At 40.9% G+C, this 25,000-nt stretch overlaps 2 protein-coding genes across 3 annotated transcripts in view; one reads left to right on the forward strand and one right to left on the reverse strand.

The window, feature by feature from the left end:
* The window catches only part of LOC137992802 (leucine-rich repeat-containing protein 49-like), a 27,336-nt gene extending 17,893 nt beyond the window's left edge, over positions 1-9,443 (forward strand). Inside the window, exons 14-19 of the mRNA XM_068838321.1 lie at positions 2,128-2,347; positions 3,627-3,812; positions 4,687-4,796; positions 7,189-7,248; positions 8,022-8,097; positions 8,689-9,443. Coding sequence (XP_068694422.1) covers positions 2,128-2,347; positions 3,627-3,812; positions 4,687-4,796; positions 7,189-7,248; positions 8,022-8,097; positions 8,689-8,889 — 853 coding nt within the window. The 3' untranslated portion in view covers positions 8,890-9,443. The remainder of the gene's footprint in view (positions 1-2,127; positions 2,348-3,626; positions 3,813-4,686; positions 4,797-7,188; positions 7,249-8,021; positions 8,098-8,688) is intronic.
* A 1,382-nt stretch (positions 9,444-10,825) lies between these two features.
* The window catches only part of LOC137992803 (uncharacterized), a 35,717-nt gene continuing 21,542 nt past the window's right edge, over positions 10,826-25,000 (reverse strand). Inside the window, exons 2-7 of one of the 2 annotated variants that reach the window (XM_068838323.1) lie at positions 21,674-21,909; positions 19,028-19,145; positions 17,335-17,448; positions 13,695-13,879; positions 12,765-13,107; positions 10,826-11,772 (exon numbers count right to left, since the gene is read on the reverse strand). In XM_068838323.1, coding sequence (XP_068694424.1) covers positions 11,732-11,772; positions 12,765-13,107; positions 13,695-13,879; positions 17,335-17,448; positions 19,028-19,145; positions 21,674-21,909 — 1,037 coding nt within the window. In that variant the 3' untranslated portion in view covers positions 10,826-11,731. Of the gene's footprint in view, positions 11,773-12,764; positions 13,108-13,694; positions 13,880-17,334; positions 17,452-19,027; positions 19,146-21,673; positions 21,910-25,000 lie in introns of both variants that reach the window. The other variant, XM_068838322.1, reaches the window with a different exon arrangement.

The following is a 25,000-nucleotide window of genomic DNA, read 5'->3' on the forward strand; positions in this document are numbered from 1 at the left end:
GATCACAAAAGTGTTGTAAGAAAATAGGGAAATTGTTTATACTTGGTATTATTTCCTTCATTTTACACGTCCATATAAAATATCTAGCAACAAGAAAGTAGAAATAATGTTGTAAGTGGGAGAAGACATCTATTTTTAGTCCTAATACTAAGTCCATGGAATAATTCTTTTCTTTTATTGTTGCTTGATTCCTTGTGAGTAGGTCTTGAAATCTTCCCCAGAAAGAAAAAGTCTCTCTGCAATGCCAGAATAAGTGAGCTAAGGATTCTTTACCATTCTTACAAAAAGTGCAAATGTCATCATTTCTGAGCCCAATTTTGTGAAGGTAGTCGTTTGTTTGTAATCGTCTATGAAGAAGTTTAAACTGGAAGACAATTAGTTTGGAGGCTTTTGTACAGCAGAAAGGGGTTTCATAAACCGCATTCCAGTTTATCGACTGAGGGAATTCCATGTTGCAATCTGCGATCCATTTGCTTTGGCTTCCGCTGGGGCTAGTCTGCTTTAAACTGATGAGTTTGTTATAAACATGTTTATTTGGCTCACTGGCTTGACAGAATTTAACGGCGAAAGTATCTTCATTGGTATCTGATAGAATGTCATTTCCACGTAAGAGTTTTCTTTGGGGTCTTTTTGCAGCTATGATGCCATGAAAAGTAAGATAATTTATTTTTATGTTGAAGCGCTCCCTGAACTCAGTTAAGGAAAGAAAACTGTTTTCATCTTTCATTAAATGTCTAACTTCACGTACCCCTTTCGTAGCCCACGTTTTATAATAAATTGGACTATTTCCCACTTTAATTAGAGAATTGTGCCACAGGTTCATTGACCGAAACTGTTTGTTCGAGGTGATGTTACCACTGAAGCTAATTTCCGACCATATTTGCAAGACTTCGTAAAGAAAAGTATCAAATATTTTATAATATTTGTGTAGATCATTTTTGTTAAGATTTCCTTTAAAGAGGTCCGTTCCTCCATAATCTGTTAAATGTAGGTCAAAAAACAACTTCCACTTTCCATGGTTGTCCTTATCTAAATATTTTTGAATCCAGGTTGACTTAAGTGCTTTATTGAAAGATTTAATGTCTATCATCCTCAAGCCACCGCTTTTGTATTCACTGATGATAATGTCTCGCTTTATTTTGTCTCACTTTCCATCCCACAAAAAGTTATAAAAGATCCGGTTGATCTCATCTAAGGCTGTATGATTTGATGGCAGGGGAGCCAGAATATAGACAAATTGAGATGCAACAAGGCTCTTCTTTTTTTGCTGCAGTTTATTTAGGGTGATTCCCTGGTTTTGCGTTGCGCAACCCTACGGCGCACAATTTCTTGCGTCATTGGCGCATGCATTAGCTCGCGCACAGTGATAAAATGGCGGATTTTCATTGACACCAAGCTTAATCTGTCAAGGAATCGCTGTTTTTTCCTGAACGAGCACGGTGAGCTCCCTTTTTAATGGTGTTATGTACTCGTAACAGGTCAGCGGAAACCTTTTTTTAAGGATGAAAAAAGTTGGATGGTAGAAGTTGTAGTATTTATATATAAATGCCGAAAAACTGCATTTGGATCCAGACACTGAGTGTGAGGTGATGATGTAGCGGTTCAATTTTCTTGCATTGCTTTGCACGATTGAGCAATTTGAAATCACTTTTACTGAAAGATTTTAGCCCGGATAAACAAGTAGGCTCAAGGTTTCAGTAATATTCAGTAGCTCTAGCTCTATAACAACAATAATTCCAGTTAATTAAGTTTCGAACTCTTCTCGCTTAATTCGGTAAAAAACACTTAGGATAAAGGGCATACAGCGCGAAAACAATCACGGTGACCCCATCTTTTTATTGCACTTGTTGGATGTCCTGTGCAGGAATATCAATTGTGCCAAGTTTGACAAAAATCTGGATAGTACGTCATTTTCAAGGAAATTACCTTAAAGCGTTAGTCCACCAATAACCTTGTGTACACGGGGTTTTAAAACTGAACAAAAGACATAGACGTAAAAATAGCAAAAGTCCCTTAGGATGTACTTTTCCCAGAAAACCTTTATTTCTAGGAATCGATTTGTCTCATGGGTGCTTAAAAGCTCCTTCCTATTCTCAACCACTAACGTTCACCTTTTGTTTGACTCAGGGGCAGAGATATTGTTCCCTCCCCTGTGAGTATCTGCCATCTTGCTGAGTTGGACAATGACATGCTCTACTTGTATGGCCCAGGCTCCTTGGACGCGCTGGATCGTAACTGGGGTAACCAGGCCGTGCAAGCAGTGACTGGTATATCTTTCAAATTCATCGACTTTGACCTTATTGTTCCTCAGTTACACAAGATCAGAGCTCGTTTTCCCTCTCTAGTCGTAAGTATCGTAAGGCTCTTGGACAGGAATTTTTTTTTGTGCGGAACAAACATTCGTTTGTCCGCAGGAAACAAAAGACTTAACACATTGTTGACACACATGAAAACAAAAGTCAGTCAAAGGCCTCCTTCGTAGATTTTCTCTTTACGCGAGCCACCCATTCCTTTCCTTTGTAAGTAAGTGTCGTCTGGAGAACAAAGTAACCAATCGGTGCTGTGTAGATGCTTCCCAGGGAGGGAGGGAGGGAGGGAGGGGTGAGTCAAGCTGAAAGTATGATACGAATGGAAATTTGTGGTAAATGAAGTTAGGCCGTGCTCATTTAGGGAACCACAGCCCTTCGTTGCTTTTATAAGTTGATTATTTAGTGTGAGGTCCTGACCATCCTGGGAGACCCAGGGGCAGCTAGTCGGAACGATAGAATGTTCGTGGTGAAAGTTTATTACAAGAACGGGAAGAGCCCCTGCGCATTTACTCTTACCGAACCAGTTCCAGAGGCGTTCGAATTCTCTGCTTCTGATTAGCCACAATTCTTTTTTTTGTGGCCAATTAGCGAAGAGGAGCAGCTGGGTGACTCTGATCTTTCTTACACGAAGTAGTTTTCCTCATCGATTGCCATAGTTGCGTAGCGCGTTCAACGGGGAAAATTTTTTGAGGAAAGTTTAAGAAAAAAACGTTAACGAAGCCGGAAAAATTAAAAGCTTTAGCACGGCTGGAAGAACCAAACACTCTCCGATAAATGTTTACGGCGGATCTTTCGAATTAAGCTGTCATAAATTTTATTGCTGATACGCGATGCACGACTTTCACTTTCTGCAGCTTTGCTCACTAATTTGTCTAGTACACAACGACAAGCTTACCTTTTACATCTCCATGTTCGTCGCACGACTTCTGAAACTTTTCTCGAGAAACTTTCCCCGTTGAACGCGCTACGCAACTATGGCGATCGATGAGGAAAACTACTTCGTGTAAGAAAAGATCAGAGTCACCCGGTTGCTCCTCTTCGCTGATTGGCCACAAAAATGTTTTTGTGGCCAATCAGAAGCAGGGAATTCGAACACTTCTGGAACTGGTTCGGTAAGAGTAAGTGCCCAGGGGCTCTTGTAGTAAACTTTCACCACGAACATTTTATCGTCCCGAATAGCTGCCCCTAGGTCTCCGAAGATGGGTCCTGACTTGCCGTAAGAGTAGTTAAATTGACGAAACTGGTGGGAAATTTCATTCAATTCTTAACTGACAAAGGTTGGAAAGTGAGAATTTTTTACACTATTGCATTTTTCAGGGTCTTATTTTTATGGAGACGAATATTAAAGCTCTCCAGCAAATCAATTCTTTATCGCTGCTGAGAAGATTGGATTATCTTAGTATTAGTGAAGAGGGTAATCCTGTGATGTCTTTCAGTTTACTGAAACCTTACGTTCTGTTTCGTCTGGCGCATTTTTCGTTGAGAAGAATAAACGATATTGAGGTTAGTTTTACATTGGGAGTTCTATTAACTGATTGATTGATTGATTGGACCCTTTCACGCTAGGGGACGGAAATGTCATCTAGGCGAAAAAGTTGCTGATCATTTTGCTTGTCTAATGTGGTTTTTAGACAGACAATCAGTTTTCGTTTTGCTGTCGTAGATTCGTATTTAGACGAACAAAGAAAGCGTACATTTGAGTAGTTATCAAGTATTTTCAAAATGGCTACCACTGGCCAAAACCCTTGTGGTCGGCTCCTTGGAATGAAGCGTCAGTTTTGAGATCACTTATCTAAGTCCAGGCAATCAAGTACTTCCTTTGAGAAAATGGCAATTCCTTAACACCTGTCATATCGCCTATAGCTGCTGTGTGTACAACAAAGGCCGAAGAGAAAACGCATACCCCAATTGAAGGAGGAAACGAATAGATATCAAACGTGGACGGATGTCACAGTTCAGTTTGAGAAGCTTTCGTGTAAAGCACAATACGTTTCACTTTCACTTTCCTCTCACACTGCAGTTCATCCATTTGTTAGTGTCTTTGTTCATTTGCCGTGAATTCAAGTCGGTTTTGTAGGTCTTGTTCGTCCAGATGATTAATCGTCCTTGAAAAATCACGTTTATTAACGGACCAACCGACAGGCAAAATGAGACGTCTCTTCCGTCAAGGACGGCTTGTCTGTCCAGGCGATTTGTTCGTCTTCTAGTGTGAATACGGCTGATGAATGAAGAAATAAATGTTTGACTCACTGAATTCATTGATTGAACTAACGACCGAACGAACAAATAAATTAATTTACTACGTTGAAATTATTTTCTTCTAAGACAAAAAGGTGTCTTATGCTTTTTTGTTTTTTCTTTTTGTTTGCTTTGACAGGTGACAACTGAGGACACTGTTAATGCCGAGAAACTGTTTGGGACCCTGGCTCATATCACTACATCCCAACTGCCTCAGTCCAGATTGCTTACTATGTTAGGAGATTCAAGGTTGGTTGGACATTGGTGACAACGGTTAGAATAAAGTGTTTAAAAAAATGCCTCCTTCAAGGAGAACTATCATTTCATGTAGAGTAAGATAAATACGAACGCGGAGAAGTGTTTGGTATGTATCTTAAAGATTTTTTTCCGATTTGAAGATCCCAAAAGGAAGATTGGAAAAGCAACATTTACAGAGGTACTCTTAGACCAAACAATTGTTGAAAACAACTTAAGAAAAACAACATTCCTTATTGCAACATTTTTCAGTACATGAATGTTGTGCATTTTTTGAGTAAACAGGCTCTTCTTCGGTTAAAATCCGAGATATTCGGTTCAATCAATGGCGCTCGGTCAAAAGCTAAGGGATTGTGGCGAGCGGGAAAGAGAAAAATCCCATAGCCTTTCACCGCTCGCCATTCAAGAGCAGACATAAGAATAACTCAACAAAGGGCTTGTTTGCTGGCAATGTTGGTGTAGACCTCACGATCACCGAGGTTAAACCGAAATTAAAGCCCGTGGTTAGGGGTTCTTCTTTTGAAGGGTAACATTAAATCTATTTGAATACATGTCGATTGAGAATTTATCCTTATAAATCCTATGCCTGTTGCCTTGTGAAGAGACGAAATTCATCGCGAGACGAATAAGGAGACCCGTTATCGCTACCTACATCGCTACCTACATCATCTACTTTTAAGTAAAAGGTACTTGTGTTCTGTTTGTATCCGGCGTGGGAACGCCTCTGTCAGAATTGTCTTACGCAGACGTCTCCATGTGGACGGGAGCTCTGTTGGGAACTGAGACATAGCTGACGTGTCACGTGTTTGCCAAGATGGCTGCCACGCTCTTTAGAGTTCTTGCAATACTATGTCTTTTTGCTAATGTGTCTGTTGGGGGTGAAACCTTTCTAAATGGTTACCTAAGAAAAGATTGTCCTCATGGGGCGACGAATTTTGCATTCCGTATGCATTATTCCCGGTATTTGCGGGTAGATGGTGTCCACCGAAGAGTGAATACACGCATGTTGGATCGTTGTGATATTCTTAGGTTGCGTAAATCTGCTGGCAAACCTTTGGCTTCAGTGCTTGGAGGTCTAAAAGAGCTCGGAATACTCAAGTTCAGAGGACCAGGGAAACAGAGGGACGGTAGAGGAAGCGACAAAATCGGCTGTAAGATTGATGTGTGCATTGTTACTGAGACCCATTTAAAGCTAGACCAGCCCGATGCTGTGGTGAGTGTTGTGGATTTTAATATATAAAGGAGGGATAGGAACTAGTCAGGACTTGATGTGAGGAACAAGGGCGGCGTGGCTGTTTACGTCAAGAAAAACGTATCTGTTGTGGATGTTTATCTCTCAAGGCTTTATGAAGTAATTTGCATAACTCTGTGTCTTCCTACAGGGCATAGATTTCGTGTGTGCGGAATTTATCACCCGCCTAAACACAGTTATGCAGACAACGTTCTAATGAATTATCTTATTAATTACACGGATAATGTACTTGACGCCCACCCACAAACCGTCATTGTTCTAGGCTGAGATCTCAATCAGATGGACATGGAAGAATTACAACAATTGTCTGGCTGGAATGTACAGGTTGATTTCCCGACGCGTGGCGATTGACACTTAGATAACTGTTTAATGAACCGGCCCCGATTTGTCTGCAAGGTGCTACCCTTTTTGAGCAAAATCGGGTCATCGAGGTGTGATTTTGCCTGCAGGATCTAAACTTCGCCCCGTGCGTCGTAAAGTTCACATCCGGGACAGACGCCTACATAGGAAACAGTATTTGTACCTGGCTTTGGTTGAGGAGGACTGGCGAGAGGTACTTGAAGCCAAGAATATAAACGAGGTGGTGAAAAAACTGGAGTTAACTGTACGTGGCCACTTGGGTAGCTGTATGCCACTAAGGGTGATCACTATGTTATCACGTGACCCTGCTTGGATGACCCCTATTGTTAAAGCCATGCTGAGGTCGAAATCGAGGGTGTCCGATGAAGCTTGGTTGAAAGAGTTGAATAAGAGGATTTCGGAAGTGATCAGTGAGAACAGAAAGCAGTTTCTGAGGAAACGAAACAAAAAAATAAGTAGTGTTTCGTTTCCGGACTGAGCAGCTCTGGGGATGGTGAGAAATACACTGTATGTCGCATTTGAGCTCGATCCCCTAGCCTGCTTGTTCCATTGTAGGAGTTACCAGGAGTACTTATTGGATTCCTAGGCTTTTTTCATTTTTTCGATTTTTTATTTTCGGCTTTAGTCCTGGGAAAATCCAGTTTCAGCGCCTTCAATACCACCCAACTCAGTGCCCTCTGCTTTTATGCCACAGGCAACCCAGTTGACGCTCACAGTTTTCAATAGAGATCGGGCAATCGCAGATAGTTATTAACTACGATATCTTTATTCCAGACGGAAACAAACTCTCGATACAGAAAAGAATAAAAAGCCAGAGCCAGGCAAACATGAAAGGTAATAAAAAGTATCGTTCATTGTGGATCTTTGATTTTTCCCCCGGTATCAGTACTGTTCTCGTTGTCGAGTTGCCGGCGCATATTTATCACCCACAGCTCCGAGATAACATTAAAAGCCTTTTAATCTGAATAAGTTTCCACAAGTTGAGACTACACGTTGGAACTCGAAACCTTGGATATATCTGCCTATTCGATTCAATCGGTTCAGTGCCTTTGTGCAGTTCACTAGACATAGAAACGGTTTCGGGAAACTACCTAATTAATCATCCAATCGTCTAACCGGAAGCAAGACTTTACAACACTTACACAAGTGTGGATTCTCAGAGTCAACTCCAGCTATTATGTGAGAAAATACCCGTGAGCAAACTAGAACTGTACTTTGACTAAACAAACATGGCCATCTTTAAAAGACGTGAAGTCGACACGCCTGAAAAGGCCCGTCGGAAGTCACAGGAATCCCAACAATGGTAATAGCTGAAAGAGGAGCCCATGACGAGGAGCATACAGCTACACATACTTGTCCTTTGTCAAGGCGTTTGCACAGACGAAGCTATTCTCAGATGGCTCGTTGTTTACATTTTCCGTCAAAAGTTGTGTTTCAGTCCGCATGAATGGAGTCTCAATTGGCAGAAAATTTGATTTAAAAATAGCTCGATCTTAAAATAGGTCGGTCTATGAAAACGCCATGACACAAACATATACAAGTTAAATACTCCTGGCCGAACGTATTGGTAAGGACATTTTTAACACTTTGTTTTATTTAAAACTTAGGACACCCTCAAACGAATCCGTCAGCCGAGCAGGCTTGCAGTACTGGCCGGCGGATTCGGAGCGGACTCATAACAAGGTTAGTTGGAATGCTCAGCTGTCCACTTCCACTTTTTGTAGTTAGCGTGGGGGAGGGGCTGGGGGGTGGAGATTGTCTGAGGTGAGATGAAGGGGACAAATATGACTCGGTTCGGACTTCTGTCTCAAAGGCCTATGATCCTCGCCCTTATTTTGCACAAAATACTTTTGTGTTACTTTTGATCGGCTGAGAATATGAATGTAAGGCTGAGAATATAAAACAGTCCATTTTTGAAGCATTGCAAAACCAAGGCAATCGCGAAAATTAGAGTTGTTTTCAATTGAGTATCGAAAGTAATTAGCAAATTGCTTCGGTTTAACATTACTTCACTCAGTGATTGGTTGAAGGTTCTCGCGCCACTTTTTCAACCAATCAGAAGTGAAACAAAAACCAACCAATAGTCGCTCGCGCGTGCACATCTTCCCGCGCTTTGTGTCGGCTACATGTGATTACTTCGAGTTTTGATCGGTTTACTGGATTGTCTCCGTCGTTTTTGATTGGCCAAGGTAATTACATTGGTTTTGGTTTTACGTCTCTCGATTGAAACTCGCTCTAATCTGTACTATTACACTTTCGTGAATTGTTCCGCAGGAAGCAGAAGAAAGGAGATCATTCGCGGTAAATTACATGAAGGAGATCGCGCATACTGCGATACTTACAGAGCGCAAGAAGAAGAAATTGGATGAAATTTTACCCGAGCTCTTTGCTGAAATGGTGCAAAAAGCACTGGTTGGCTTGGCAGATTTAAACAGTTGTATGAAAGGGAGTCTTGAAAAGATAAAGCACAAATAGCAGAGACGGGAAGGGGAGTTAAAATATCGGAGCCAAGTGGATTCAATTACTTCGCCCGGTCGAAAGACACGAGAGATTTCCATGATTAGAAACGCTGAGTAATATGTTCAGTAAAATTTTTTTTACGCCGGATTCAATTACATTAACTACATTCACCAAATACTAGTTATTTTCTACAACCCTATGAAAGCGTACCATAATCAAAACTGCGGGCCTACCACGGGGCCAATGAAAGGTAAATACAAAGCAGGGCGAGTGGAAGGTTGTAACATGTGATGTCCAGAGATTCGTATATACGAAGAATTTGATCTGTTCGGATATCTCGGCTGAAAATTGAAGTGTCCGAAAATTTTAGGGAATGCAATCGTCATTTCAGAAATTGCTAGCTGAACCTTACCTTCCATTTGCTCATCCGAAACTGCTAGGTGACCTTTTGAAGTGCAAAAAATTGCAAAAATATCCGTTCCGAAAAAGTAAGGGACCACTTTTCCCTGGTTCCGAATCTTTTGGGTGATGTTTGAATAAAGAAATCTATCGCTGTTTGCAACGTAAAAGCGAAATTTTTACAACTGTTTGACTCTCCCGAACACCGTTTCACGTGTGGCGATATATTTTTCTATGTCTATTTTCCTTGTACGGAAGCGACAAAGTCGGCAAATTGGTATTTTTTCTCATTTCTGGCACAGATGAATAGGAAGTACTTTCCGGTAAGGATAAGGTGGTTGAGGGTTTGAAGCAAAGATGAGCCCTATGGAGCGTTTTCACTCACGTGACTAAAATAAATGCTAATTTTATGAAACAAAAGAAAATATTTGCATGAAAATATTTTTCAATTCCCAGAGGATTAGTTTGGAACACCAACATGGCTGCCGTGACGTCATGTGAAAACGCTCTTTAAGACCATAAATTTTTCTAGTTCAGTAAGGGTTGTCATGCAACACTAAACCACGTAAAATTAGCTGTTCTTGCAAGGTACTGCGCTGTTGTAAAAAGCGTCTTTTCTTCATCTCGTTTTTGTTTCGCGAACAAGATCGTATTGGCCATGATTTCCATTTTTATCATTTCCCAAAACAGCCCTTTATCTTCAAGATTTTCATATTTTGCTACGAATTTCGGAATGCTTTTGGTGAGAAGCTCTATATATTCTTTATCAGTGAGTAACGAGTTATTGAATTTCCAAAATCCTGGCCCCCGTTTTGCTTGTTTGTCTTCGTGGTTTATACAAAGCTGTAGTGCCGAATGATCTGAAATTAGAAACTATCTGGCAGTCAGTTAGGGTTAACCCTAACCCTAACCCTTAGCGCAATTGCAAATTTGGACCGAGCACTGAGGGAGCTAATATATATAAATTTTTTATCTTCAAACAAACACGACCCACGACCCACGACTCACGACCCACGACACACCCACCCACGCGATTTAGCCTCACCCAAAACTTGCTCGTGTGTAACCGGCTTTAAATCTTCTTAGCTTCAGTTCTGTTGATGTTAATTTGACAGTTTTCTGAAGTTCTTTTACCTCTATGTGATTTGCAAACTTTCTTCTAGTTCGGAAATTTTCGCTTTTTCTCGCTCTAATTCCGGCAGAAGTAAGAGGTTTTTGTCTAATTTTTCCTCAATTTGTTCTAATTTCATGCTGCACCGCGACAAGCCATAATGGTTTCTGTCTTCTGTAGTGAAGATATCGTCGTCGGTTTGTGGGCTTGAAGTTCGTTGTCTTGTCCTTTTTGCCCTTTTTCTTTCCGAGGATGCTGAACGTGACTCATCTGAGCTCATTTTAGCGGTTTGAACGTCGCTTGTCGTAGGCAAAAAGCGTGCTTTTAAGCAGGCATAGGCGGAGCAATGAAACTTGCGTCCGCCATACTCGACGTCTCGTCCCAGCCATAAATTAACTTTTTACTTTTCTGCGGTTACAGACGATTCTCAAGGAAAGAAAACTTCATTAGTGTCTTTTAATGTCTTTTTATGCGGATCACAATCATACCTGACAAGAAACACAAGGTGGCGCACCAAGGTGTTCATCCGACCTTGTGTGCGAGGCTGAAGAATTATATAGCCCTAATCCACTGACTTTGCAGTTTTGCCCTGGATATTATACTCCAAATTGAATAAATCAGCACATTCATTAGCTTAATCTTAGTGACTGAACTATGAATGTCTCTTTGGACTGTCTGTGGCTTACGCTTACTTTTTCTAAAAACTAACATGCTTCTTGGAGTAAAAGACAGCACTTAAACTGAACCGTGTTTGTCTTAACATTTACCCTGCGATAAACAGTTTTTCCTGATATCACAACAAACAAGGTCTCGGTAATGTGAATCAGCCAAGGCCAAAGTTCCAAAAATAAAGCCGAAACAAAGGTACTTTAACTTCATTTAAATATGGCGAAATATATACAGTGTGTTGGCTATTCATGCATAGCTAGAGGGCGTAACCTTCACATGTTGAGTGAATTATCTGCTGGGAAATTACACGCTTATCTGCAGGTTGTACTCAATGATTACTAGAACTTAAATAATCAACCAGTGATAGGAGCGATGTTGACTGCACTGTTAGATCATTACAACCTGATTTTTGATCATCCTTAGAACAACCACTGAAAGTTATTCGCTGGGTTTCAATGATTGTTCTATGGTTAGGATTAGCGCTTTATGAATTTTTTTTTTCATGAGAGAAGCCTGCGTAGCTCTTTTTATAAATTGGTGCGCTGTTTATCCATTCCTCCACCGCTCCAATTTATGAAGAAAGTCAGCTAAATTGAACAACGGCCAAATGTATAAAGTTCGCCAAAGGTGCGACTTGCATTATATGTACGCAAGTTTTTGTTATGAAAAGAAACGACGTCAGCGGATGAAGACAGCAAAAACATCAGCTAGGTCCATGTCTGTGAAAAGAAAATAGATAACAGTTGGATTGTTACTAGACAAAGGAATGTATTTGTAACGAAGACAAGTGAAATACGCGAGCGCAGTTAACTCCAGAGTTCAATAAGTACTTCATAAAACAATCACCAGGCAACCTTTACCCCATTTGACTTTTTAAAACAAACCTACGACACGTGAAACATAAGAAGAACAAAAACATCAAAAAAGGAATCGTGCGCATCTACATGTGATCGTGTCACGAACCATGTATAACGAAAAGTCATGCAGTCGTTTTTCTAGTGACAGCGAAAACTCGAGCGAAATAGGTCCAAGCCTTCTCCGACATTTCTCCGATTTAGGAGCTCACTGCGCTTGCGTCTACTTATGAAACCAGTGTGAACATCGTTCAGGGTATTTTTATCTTCAGTTATGCTTGTACGTCAACGTGCAAACAGAGCAAAATCCAGCACATGGAACCACAAGGAGGAAAAAAATGCTCTCCATGCGGCGGCAAGATTTGTGATGATATCTAGGAAGATTCTTATAGGGCAGACTGCTGGTTAGTGAACAGAAAAAGGCTTACGCTTGAACAGAAGATATCAAAGACACCACCTGTAAGCGACTGACTCCTTAATTTTGAATGACAAAAATGACATTAATAAAAAGACACTTTCCTTATTCCTTCAAGGACACATACACGGCCGCTGTAACGTTAAGTAAATCTGGCGAATGCGGAAGATTCGCCTGACGGCTTCTCATTCAAACCTACAGACGACTTGCCCGATGTTAGTTAAGAATTAGGGGCGGACTAAGGACGGGGGATGCGGCCCGTCACTTCCCTCCTTTATTTATGTATTGTTTTTAGTTCCTTATACTGATTTCTTTTTCGAGTGGTAAGCGGGGAGAGGGAGGTGCGGTCTCCTTCTGCTGAATTTCCCTAGGGCACAAACACGAGTCGATCCGCTGCAGCAATCCTTAGTTGCAATCTTTAGTTGGGATCTGTCAGCCTTACCCTGTGAGTTATACACGGAGGAAACTTTCTTCTTGCTGTAAAGGATGCTCAGGGGATTTTTTCTTTCAAATTCACAGGGGTTAGTATCAGTGCTGATCATTAACCAGCCTACATCCTTTTTACAGCCAGCGTACTTTTCGGATATCTCAAAAGAGCGGAGAGTATCCTTAGCTTTCTCAATGATTGGTTGAAGCTCAAAGTACTTCAGACTTGAATTACTTATGAGGTCATTCCACGATGAAAAATTGAGATTTTTCTTGGTAAACCATTCAACATTATCATTAACGGCATTGAACTTGAGAGATTGCACTTCTTTACGATCCTTGTAGAGAGCAACACGAACCTGCAAATTGATAGCAAGAATACCTTGAGTAAAAGACGTGGATGTTTCAATTGGCTGGCGTGGAACCAACACCAAACGTAATTACTTTAGCCAATCACAACATATACAGAAAAAAGGAAATGATCCAGTGATAATCAAAAGGCATCCAACGTTACCGCCTCAGGCTAAAGTTTCCGGCAGAGCAGGACTTGATGATTTCTCAACGCAGCACCGACAGTAGCGCTTTAGTTACTTAAAAACTTCGCAGTTTTGTTAAATAGACAAAGCAAAAGATGGATGTCCAAAACTTTGGACATTTTCTTGGATTAAATGTTTACCAGGCATTTAGACCATGTATATGCCACATGACGAAATGGACGTTTCATGTTACGATAGTTAAAGCGACAGTTCTTCCAACGTCGCAAGACTTTCAGGATTGGTTTTCGAACCCGTGAACACGTCATGCAGGTCATGCATTGACCAATAGTCTTTTCTGGTCAGGGAACAGCACAACAGAGCTCTTCCCAATGGCGATGCAGGAAAATGAGAGATGTAAAAAAGCTGTACACGTGATATCTTACTTTTTCCTTACAAAGTTGTTCTCATACCTGCTTAGGATTAAACGTGTTCCAGTTTTGAGAAAGTACCAAACGGTTTTTGTAGTGTCCATTAAAAGTGGAAGATGTATCCAGGGCAGCCTTCACGTCCTCAGAAGTTGTATTTCGTGATTTCCACATCTCCGCAACGTACAAAGGCGTTGCGTTTGCAACAACTTTAAATACCATCGTCCAACCTGCAGTTATTGGTAAGAAAAGCCATCTACGTCACTGGAAAAACAAAGAAACGTTTTCAAATGATTTACCAGTTAACTAACATGCAGGGACGGTGGAGCCGGGGGGTAGGGCGGTCTGGGGGAGCTTTAGCCCCCCCTCTTCCAATTTCAAGCAAAAAATAAAAATAAGACGTAAAACATCTGCCATTTTACGGTTGATCCACGGTTATTTTGTTGATATCCGTCGAGAATGATCAAAGTAGCATTTTCGAGCTTCAAGATTTCTAAATTTTCTGGCGGAAATTTCCGCAGAACCCCTGACAAGTTAACGCCTCCGGAGCTTGCTTGTTAGCCCCCCCCCCCTCCCCCCCCGCCAATACAAAATACGCTGATATGGGATGTTTTTCGTCGCAAAATCTCCTCACACTTTGCAATCCCTCCCACGAAATTTCGTTTTTATGCACCTGAGAACCAGCTCTGATTATTTGCCCGACGACCAAGTTAGTTCTAGTCCTAAGATGAAATCACTTTTTGCGATACTTTTTTTGTAATAATAATAAATAATGATAATAATAATAAATGTTTATTTAACCCTCTCGCAGAGCAAGCTCTGAATTATAGGGAGATTAGGAATAACTTACAAATATTTCACAGTCACAAAATCCTTTAGTCTATTAGATCTTGTTCTAAGTGGGCGTATTCTGGTGCCTGACCTCGTGCAATAATCAGGTTGGACAAACAGGGTCCTAGAATGTGCTACTTCCTAACCGGGTGGTCCAAGTCTAAGTTTGACATGTACCGTTTACATAAATCTACGGGGCGAGACACGAGTCTTGCGAGACCTGCATTAATGAGCGCGGCCTCGTAACTTAAACTTGGGAAGATAATGTTCATTGCTCATTTCTGAACTCTCTAACGATTCTGAGAGGTATTTGGACATGTTAATAAAAACCGCGCAGCCGTAATCCAGTACTGATGTTACAACTTAGCCATAAACTACGATGATATCTTGATCGCTGGCACCACACTTCTTCAGCTGATCATGACGTAGGGCATGTAGCCGTTTGTTAGCTTTCCAGACTATAATGTCACAGTGGGAGTCCCATTTTAGGTAATTTGCGATAGTGATACCGAGGAGCTTAAACGTGCGCACACGCTCAACGACCGTATTCCCGATGAAAATGGGGCTCCACGTGCAACTATTATAGTCAAGAAAGTCAACAACAATACATTTGCATTTGGTTGGATTTAACATCATTTTGTGTTCACTAGCATAACTGTAAACGTCGTTAACTAAAAAGTTCATTACAGGAGGTGAGTTCCTTGGTACGATCTCTAAGATGGTTAGGTCGTCCACGAACTTTGCGCTTAGAGGCCATAACCTCACCAACTCGTCCACCATGATAGCAAAGAGGATTGGGCCGAGCTTGGTTCCCTGGGGAATACCTCCAGAAGACATATTGGAGATCTTCATCCCTCGAGGAAGGCAGTTAACTAGCGAACAATGCAGGGGTGGAGGTTGAAGCGATGTAGCTTTTCAAGGAGGGTGCTGTGATCAATCAGATCAATCAGATCAATCAGATTGAAGTCACCAAAAAATAAGTAGCATGCACAGCTTCCTCGGTCCAAGCTATCAAGCAGTGTGTGTAATAAATACACCAACCCGTCCGTAGTGACTTTTTACTCACTGCGCACTGGAGGGGATCTAACACACGCATGACAGGCTCGTAAACTCAACTGAGTGTAAAACCCTCCATAACCTTAGCTAGCTGGCATGTTAAGGCAATGGGTCGTATATCATTTTCAACCGAAGTGTGGTGGGTGGGGGGGGCATACTGATGCACGCTTGAGTATAGATGGTAGAAACCCCTCGCGCAACGGCGCATTGTACAAATCAGCCACTACCGGTGCCAGCTCGAAGGCAAACAACTTCCAAATTATATTTGGAATTACGTCAGGGCCAGGTGCTTTTTTTATTTTAATGGCCCTAAGTGCCATGTACGCTTCCCTAGGTGTAACTAGGAGGCAGTTCGGGATCTCGTGCACAGGGATGCTGTTGACGTCATGTGGCGTAAGAGGAGTGAATGGGGATGTAAGACCAACAAAGAACTGATTGATGCTTTCGCAGAGGTCCTGGACAGACGAGATGGTTGTTCCGTCAATTATATTTAGTTGATGGTACCATTGGTTACGAGAGATCGAAGATCCCGGTAAACTATTCGCATTTAACCACCACTTATCTGCGCAGGACTCCTTGAGGCACTTGGCTTTAGAAGCATAATAGTTACGCTTGCACTTTTTGATGGTGATTTGGACTTCGTTGCACCTGCGGTGGAACACGGGAGAATCTTTTCCGAATTTTGAGAGCGCTCTTTGTCTCCTGGATATTAAAGTCCTGATCCTGGGGGTTATCCAGGGTTTATCTGACTCCTGCGTACGGGTTGACATCGAGGGTAGGAAGAATTCAATTGCCGCTGATAGGACTTGGGAGATGTAGTTACACTTATCCACACACGATGCAATAGAGTAGAAATGATCCCACGAGAAGGCGGTCATCCAGCGCGGCAAAAGCTTCTAATGGCGCTGTGTCGGGTATCGCGAAATGTCACAAGCCGCTTAGCGGGCTTGGCAGCAGGCGTAACCGGCTGGATAAGGACGGTAAAGTGTGATCTTTGATATTGTTAAAAACTCTGCAAATAGCGTCTGCTTGTTCAGCGTCGAGTTGTCTGGTGGCTGATTCGACCTTGGCGATAATCTCAGTGGCAGTGATGTACGCAGGAGTTACGGCGAAGTTCAGTCCTTCGAACTTCGAAGTTAAGTCATTACGGCGAGGTTCAGTCCTCCTTTTTCTCCAAATTTCAATGTAAGCAGTTTGCGATGTTAAACCGGGATAGAGACATGCATGTGTCTATCGTGGGGCAAACAGCTGCTAATTTTGTTAACTTCATGTAACTTATGCTCCCCGATAAAAGCGAAGTCTAAAGATCCAAAGGCAAACTATTTGTCTAATTTTGCCAAAATTTATCTTCTCTGAAACTGTTTGAGGGCCGTTGGACTTAAACAATTACACCAGTAGTTTGAATTTCCCATGGCTCAATAGACAGAAGAAGGTTGAGCAGTACAGACGGACCTCTGTTAAGCGACCACTCTCAATACTTTGAAAACTGGCCGCTTAATAGAGGTACAATATAAATTGGGCAGAAATGGCAGTCAGTCTAGTTTTATTGCCTCTACTGCATGTAGCAAAATGCTTGTTTAAAAGTGAGCATACGTGAAGAAATGCAAAAATCATTGAAACAAAGTTCAATGATACCGTGCAAAGTTCTGTTACTCTAACACAGAGAGCAGTAGTCGATATACAGTACTGACATATCATTCGGGACTTTGGAAAGTGGCCGCTTAATGGAGGGTAGCCGCTTAATAGAGGTCCGACTGTATTTTGCCCACAGAAAACGAGAGTAAAAGAAATCGAGTACCTCCTTCATCGCTTGTCTGATCACAGTAAACAGGAAAATGTCCGAAGCTGTCGTTCAGTCGAATGTTATAGATTCCGGAAACGCGTGGATTTGGAACTTTGGAGCAGCCAGTGACTACAAAAGGAAAAATATCATAGAAGAGGATCGAGGTTTCGTTGCAAAACTAACGACAATTTTGCGTGGAATGATAGGACATTTGCATGATGACGCCATTTGACTACAAGTCCCAGAATCCTTCAGGTTTTGCTTGCCTCATGCATTAGAGCTATTGTTATTTTTACCCCGATGGGAATACAAAACTTAAATAAGAAAAGAAAAACAAACTAAATTCTGGTAGTTGCAGTTAAATGACGCTATCGTGAAAGTTGCCAATTCTTGAATGATTACCCTCATCCGGTCCTTTACCTGACACCTACTTGCATAGTACTGAAAGAAAAGGACGCTATGAACTATTAATGCATGCACATTTTGCCCTTTTCTGGGAAATTGGTGATCACATAAAAAGACTGAAAGAAATGTATGGATCACGTCACTCTTTGGTCTATAACTCGCGCTTCAAATTTAAGTGACATTTCGCTTATGTAATGGGCCCGAGGGATATTAAGGATTAATTTCACGCGTATTTTCGCGACTCGGGCAATTTTGTGACAACTTTGAAAACACAAGTGAAATTAAACCTAAATTGCACGAGGGCACAGTGCGATTATATGTTCATCATGCACATAAAGGGCAAAAATTATTGAGGGAAGCCCATTCAATGCCGCGATAAGTAACAATTAACATGCTTTCGTTTGGTTAAAGTTCAATTCAATAAATTGATGCTGTCAACACAAATAGCACTTAATTCAATTAATCTGTATTTTGCATGTGGATAAAAAGCAGTTTAATCAGAGTCAGAATCTGGAAGAAGATTCTCTTGTAACTTCGCTTGCTCTGACTGAGCAACTGTTAACCAATCAGGATCGAGTAATCATGCCCTCCTGATTACCAAAAGTGCCCTCGTGCTTAAGAAAAATATGCCATCCGTCTCAGCCAATCAGGATTCATTAATTTTGCCCCTTATTGGATAATTTCGTTTATCGAGTCCTTCGCGGGAACACACAAGCCCAACAAATTGACTTGCTCTCAACTGATAGTTCGGTTGGTAGAGCATTGCACCGGCATCTCTGCGTCGTTTGCTTGTGCTTGTGTTATGGTTCGTTTTCACTTGGCACGAATCTCTTGTGCTTGCGTCGCACCAGGCGTTCTGAGACCCTGAAAATGTTCTTCAGATGTTCGTAAAGTTGCATGGTATTGCATGGTATAGTATTTCAATAAACCAATGCTATCAAAATGCATTGCTGTGATGTGTAATGCGTTTGCATGTTACATCATGATGTTTGTGCGGCTTGCTGCGATGTCACGCCGGCCAACTCCTACTAAATTAGCTTTAAGTTTTATTTTCCCTTTTTTATGCCATCTCGTTCAAAACATCAAATGAGCGAAATAACTAACGCGGAGCCAGGGGTATGTTTTTAGTATAATCTTAAAATTCTGGTTATTCAGCCTCAACGTTCTTAAAGAAGGTTCATCATTGACAAAAGTGCATCTTAATAAAATATCTGAACAACAGCTGCTGAATGTTTTCGACAAGATCTCCTTAAACTGTCAAAAATCTCATCCCCAAATAAACTCATGATTAGTTTGTGCCTACCGAGATCTTCACAATGCTTTCCAGTGTATCCCTTTTCGCATTTGCAGTAGTGGGTATTATCTATTGCGTTGATAGCACATTTTCCATGCGAAGAACACAAATTGACATAGCAGTCATTCTGTGGAGTGTAAAAGTACATTACCTTCAAAAACTAACACCTCAAGTATTGCAGATGAATACCACTGATGTGTTGCCGGACGAGGCGTATAGCACTGTACACGGCATTCATTTGCAATTAAGCGGCCGGGTATTCTGCAGTTCAGCCTTGCCTTTTTTTTTCAGAAAAGTAATCAGTGTTCAAAGTTCCCACCAGTCACAGGCTAAATAGGGTTAAGCTTAGAGCGAGCTTCAATCGAGTGTATTAAAAGCAAAAACCAAAGTAATTACTTTGGCCAATCAAAAAGGACAGAGACAATCCAGTAAACCAATCAAAACTCAAAGTAATTACACGTAGCCGACACAAATCACGGGAAAATGTGCACGCGCGAGCCACGATTGGTTTTGGTTTCACTTTTGATTGGTTGAAAAAGTGGCGCGAGAACATTGAACCAACCACTGAGTAAAGTAATGCAAAACTAAAGCAATTCGCTAATTACTTTCGACAATCAATTGAAAACCGCTCTACTACAGTAATTTCTTGATTGTGATTAGCTAAAAGAACGCAGATTTCAGGTAACATAGTACAGAAAGGAGGTCATTCTGAGCGAAGAGGTAACAAGCGAACCATTTTGATTGGTTAAGTGATCAAAGTAACCTACAGAGAGTCAATAAAATGCGAGTCAAAATTCAAAATTCGTGATGAGCGAGGATTGCGTCAACACAATCTCCAATGTAAAAACTTGTCCAGTTTTGTCGGTCTTTAAAACAATGTACGCTTGCTAATTAGTTATTCCAAATTGCACTCGAAATCATTCCATTACCTCTACAAACTACAAGAAAAAAAAAACAGTGACGACGCTTATCACAACTGACCATGGAACCTTACAATACTATTTTTTAATAAAAGAATCACTTGAAACAACTATTCAGAAGCTAAGATCTGTCAAGAGGGCTGAAAAGTGCAGTCACTTAACTTTTCCATGAAATAAATGAAGTGTCCAGTTGACAAAAATGAATGAAACAAAATCACACAATACAGTGAACACCCACATATAAGAACCTACAATTTAAGAACCTGTTAGGCTAAAAATTCCATTTTAGACCCCCCTTACATAAGAACCAAGGTTAATCAAGTTGTCATTTTAGAAAAATGACCTTGAAATTGCAGGCGACTGGAACAACGACTTTGATTCGTCATGTTGATTTTGAGAATTCTGGCTTCTATTGTTTCATGGCAAATAGACCAGGCTTCGCAGACCAAAACATTTTAGATGTTACAGTTATTTCGTGCTTTCATGTCTGGAACATTGAGGACATACATGTAAAGAAACAAATAAGCTGTAGTTTTGCTTTATGGTTAATACTGTTGGTATTTAGAAAAGTTACATGTTACTTACAGCCAAATGTCATGGCGTAGATATCTTTTCTGGAAATAAGAACCAATTAAAGAATTAACCCAGATAGCCCAAAACTACTGTAACTGTGTTACAGACTGAGAATTAGGGCTGTGCAACAGAGGTAAAGCTTGTTCATTCATCTTAACTGCTACTGTTCTTAATTTGGTTTAGTTAAAACAAACGCACGAAGACTTTGGTGAGGGTCCCCAATATGATCTTCGCCAGGCCATATGGACCAAAATTTCCGGCCCCAATTCGGATCCGTGATCCCGACAGTCTTTATCCACTCATTACGATCCCTGTCACATTTTCTAGATTCCTTTACCTCAAAGGATGTCTTCTCGGAGGATTCGTGAATGGTTCTTGCCTAAGCAACTGAGGAGAGCCTTCAAGGTCTTGACAATCATTCGTATCTCTTAACAGTACCAAAACGAAGGCATTTATTTGCATGGATTTATTGCGTCATCACCTTCCCCACCCTGGTCCCTGTACACCCTGCATGCTTGAAATAGGCCTAATGGGCGTGTCTTCACGCTTATGAAGGTGTTAACGTTAAATTTCTTTTAATAATATCTTTTTTGTCTTGCTCTTTCTTTCTTTCTTTCTTTCTTTGTTTCGCCCTGTTTGCAAAGTAACTTTCTGCACTTTTCCGGTTGTTTTAAAAAGTAAAACGTGCCTCTTATTTGTGCCTGTTTTTATAGTCTTCGACACGGTGCGAAAATTGAATTAATTTAGCGTGGATCTTAGATCAGTAATTGTTGTGATTATGCGCTGCCTAAAAAAATAAAGAAGATACAGACGATGTAGTTTGATGAGGAGAAACCACAGATCATCCAAGAGGCCAAAGCTCTGATGGGGCTCACAAAAGCTGAATCGTTTGTACTGATAAGGTATAATCGTTGAAGGCGGTTGTAACGAGACAGCTTGATATTGTTCATATTATGTCACTGGAATTTCCAGGATTTCGGCTCTTAACAGCGCTACTTACCTAATCCCATATTTGAAACTCCCGAATCCTGTTTAGCGTTCATATCTACAATATTTAATCTCTTTCTCTGTGCTCACCAAACCCTGAATCCCGGTCTCTAAATAGGTCAAATCCGGGATCCCGAAAAACCTATTGGAGACCCTCTATTGTCAGTTAAATTACCTCTGTTCCTACATAAATAAAGCCGTCACTCTCTTTTAGGTCCTCAGGATGTTGTTTGGAATCAGAATCACTTAGTTGGCAGACGGAATGTCCAAAGTTGAAAGAGAGACAATCCTCGTCAAGGTAACATTCAATCCTGCAGATGTCGCTTTCGTCAAGGGTTATATTTTTGATCACATGATTCTTTAGAGCTTTACCACGAATTGCTGGAATAAACTCCAGTGTCCTGCAAGCCTCTACGAGATAAGAAGATAGCTCATCAAATGACACATTCAAGTTAATCAAACTTACTGTGGCTAAACAAAACTAATCCAGTGGCGGACCCAGGGGGGTCCGATTTTTTTTGTTACTGCTTGTTTGAAAATACATGTCCACGGTAAGGGTGCCAAGAAAACTGGCCTTAAATTGATTGTTTAACGACGACAAGGAGGAAAGGGGGGTTCTTTGGGAGAGTAACTGAGTTGCAAGGAGAAACAATTTGCTGAAAATATTGTCCGTAGTGTTTTGTGAGTCAAAGTATGGACCCCCACCCTGCTAGCAGAGCCTTTCTTTTGCTTGCTCAATTTTGGCGTTCTCCTCCTCAGTAAAGAAAAAGACAAAAGGAGGCTCTGCTCGCAGGGTGATGGACTCCCTTCCCCTCCTTCCTTTTCCAAAATAATTCATGGATCCGCCCTTGTAATCAATAATAAATAAAGTAAGACAGAAAGAATTAAAGAAAACGAAGTGGAACACAAAATCTAGGGCAATCGAGTCGTTCACATTCAAGTCAAGTCGTTGATATAACGTTTCCTGGTAATCTTACCACGCTAGACAGCGAATTTTGGCACAAACAATTTAAAAAAGAAACGTTAGTCGTGTACACGTTGAAGCTGCCATCGTAATTTTGTTAATAAGGTCCATGATTAATTGAGTTAATGATAATAATAATAACAATAACAATAATAATAATAATAATAATAATAATAATAATAGTAATAATAGTAATCTGGAGCAATTACTCGTTATTCTGGTAGTTATTATCGACTGCAAATTACCGCCCACCCAGCGAATTTCGGAAAGGGACAAGCTAAAACAAACTGAATGAGGGAAGATTACACCGTGGTAGGACAAGATGGACGGGCCAGATGTGCATTGATTTAATTAACAGTAGAAACGAAGATAAGACTGTGGCGACTGCCCAATTAAGGAAATGGTCGAAAAATCGGTATTATGGAATTACCGTTGAAATACTGGAATCACTGACTAGTTTTTTTTTTGGTATGTTTCGTGCAAGACGTTTCGTCTGGTGCTGAAGCCTTCATCAGTTGCAATATAACGGTAGCATGCGTGAGTCAAAGAACAGCACGTCGAGCGCGCGCTGATGAAAATCCGCATGCAGTTTCTTGAAAACGTAGCGCGAGACTTTTGCGCATGCCAGAGACTTGTAGACCTCTGGGATGGCTATGTGGTCATTTCCAGACTGCGGATCCTTTATTGAGTACCAGGCTTCCAATTAATGGGCCTTTTTCGAAATATCAAATATTCAGCTTGATAGTGAGGCAGTGAGGACAAAAACAATAGAAGCACGTTGGAATGAATGTGAAAAATATTTACATATCATCCACTTTCCTGTGTCTTTATCCTCACTGCCTCAATATCAAGCTGAATTTTAATATAATATCGAAAAAGGCCAATTGATGATGAACTACAAGAACAAAGAGAAAACAATGGACAAGACATAGATACTAACAACCGACAAGAGCATGAGGATTTGAATGAGAATACCACTGAAAACAACGACGAAGCAGCCAATGAGTTAGCGCCTGAAGATTTAGTCCGCGTAAATGAGATAACACAAGTTGCTAAAAAGATCTACGAAGATATTGTGACCGTCTTGGGCAACATGGAAAAAAAGAGATGTCAGCAACTTTGTAAAAAACACCTATCCTATAAGGAATCTGGATTTAGGACATCTACTATACGCCGCTAAATCAGTCATACAAGCAAATCCATCAATTAACCCAGAACGCTTCCTAAGGGAAATATAACTGTGCCATCTACTCTTGTGAAAGCTTGGAAAGTGATATACGACAAAGGAAGCGAGGAAATTAAAGCGAAGTCAGGGACAAAACCACGTTGGATGGAAAGATTGGAGGAAAAAATGGACCTCAGTACGAAGACAAATTTCCTAGAGCTGCCAAGAAATGAGAAGAATCCACCAAAATGGAGAGTTAACATCGAAACTTCGAAAGAATAGAAATTGGATGATGAAAGAAATCATAGGAAAAATTACCACCGGAAGCTTAACAGTACTGAAGGAAAAGTAACCTGCGATCAGGCGTACTTTTCCTTAGACAGGTTAAAGGAAAAGAAGATCAACATCCTTCGAACAACCAAGAAGAGAAGAACAAAGCCGCCAGCGAATGGTTTAAGACTAACCAGTGGTTCGATTTGGATGAAAGCTCTTTTTATAAACATCTTACGAACATTGTGAAAGCCACAGGCGAAAACAGCAAACCCAAGTTCAAAAGCAGAGAAAATGAAACAACAACAAAGGATGAAATTGAAAAATTTTGGAGGCCAATATGGAAGAACTCAAGTTATGAAGTCCATCAGGACGACTGGATACGAAGCGTCGAGACAGCTTTGAAGCAACTTGTAAAATTTATTAATAATTCATTAGGATGACAGCCAACAGAAACGCACTATTCAGGTCACATGTGTTGGTTTGAAAATCCCGTTAAAGTTAACTGTCTGAAAGCACGGGGAGGGATTGAATAGATAGCAGGGAAAGGCTGGGGTTGAGAAATTTTCAATTCGTTGAATTAGCTGTAAAATTAAATTCCATAAAGACTTCTTACTCGCCTAATTAGTATGCTTAACTTTCATAAAAACGAGTCCTGTAAATTTGCACAAAGTTTATTAATCAATCACAAGTTTGACATTTCAATCACAACTATTAGGTAACAATTTACTTGAATCTTGTGTGCCTTGTCGAGAAAGTTTAATGCATCCTCGCCTTCCGTCTCACGCAAATGACAGTTAATAGCACAAAATAACAAATAAAGCGAATTGGGCGGATAACGCTCTCCATTTTGCTTGGCCACTTCACAAACGAACTGAATTTGCTCAACCAAAAGTTTAGCTTATTTGCCGACATGTGCTCTACTGAAACGATCACATCTTCAACATCTTCGCATTTGAGACCGGCCATTCTAACAACTTCTCACATTGCACATTTGTTTTGCCGTCGCTGCTGCCACTCCTCGAAGACTTTTCTACCCCATTTAAAGTGTTGTATTGTGTTGCTTTCGGAGTTGCTCCGACACTAGACTGGTCTCTTCTTCT

This window comes from Montipora foliosa, chromosome 2 (genome assembly GCF_036669935.1).
Source record: "Montipora foliosa isolate CH-2021 chromosome 2, ASM3666993v2, whole genome shotgun sequence".
Lineage (NCBI taxonomy): Eukaryota > Metazoa > Cnidaria > Anthozoa > Scleractinia > Acroporidae > Montipora > Montipora foliosa.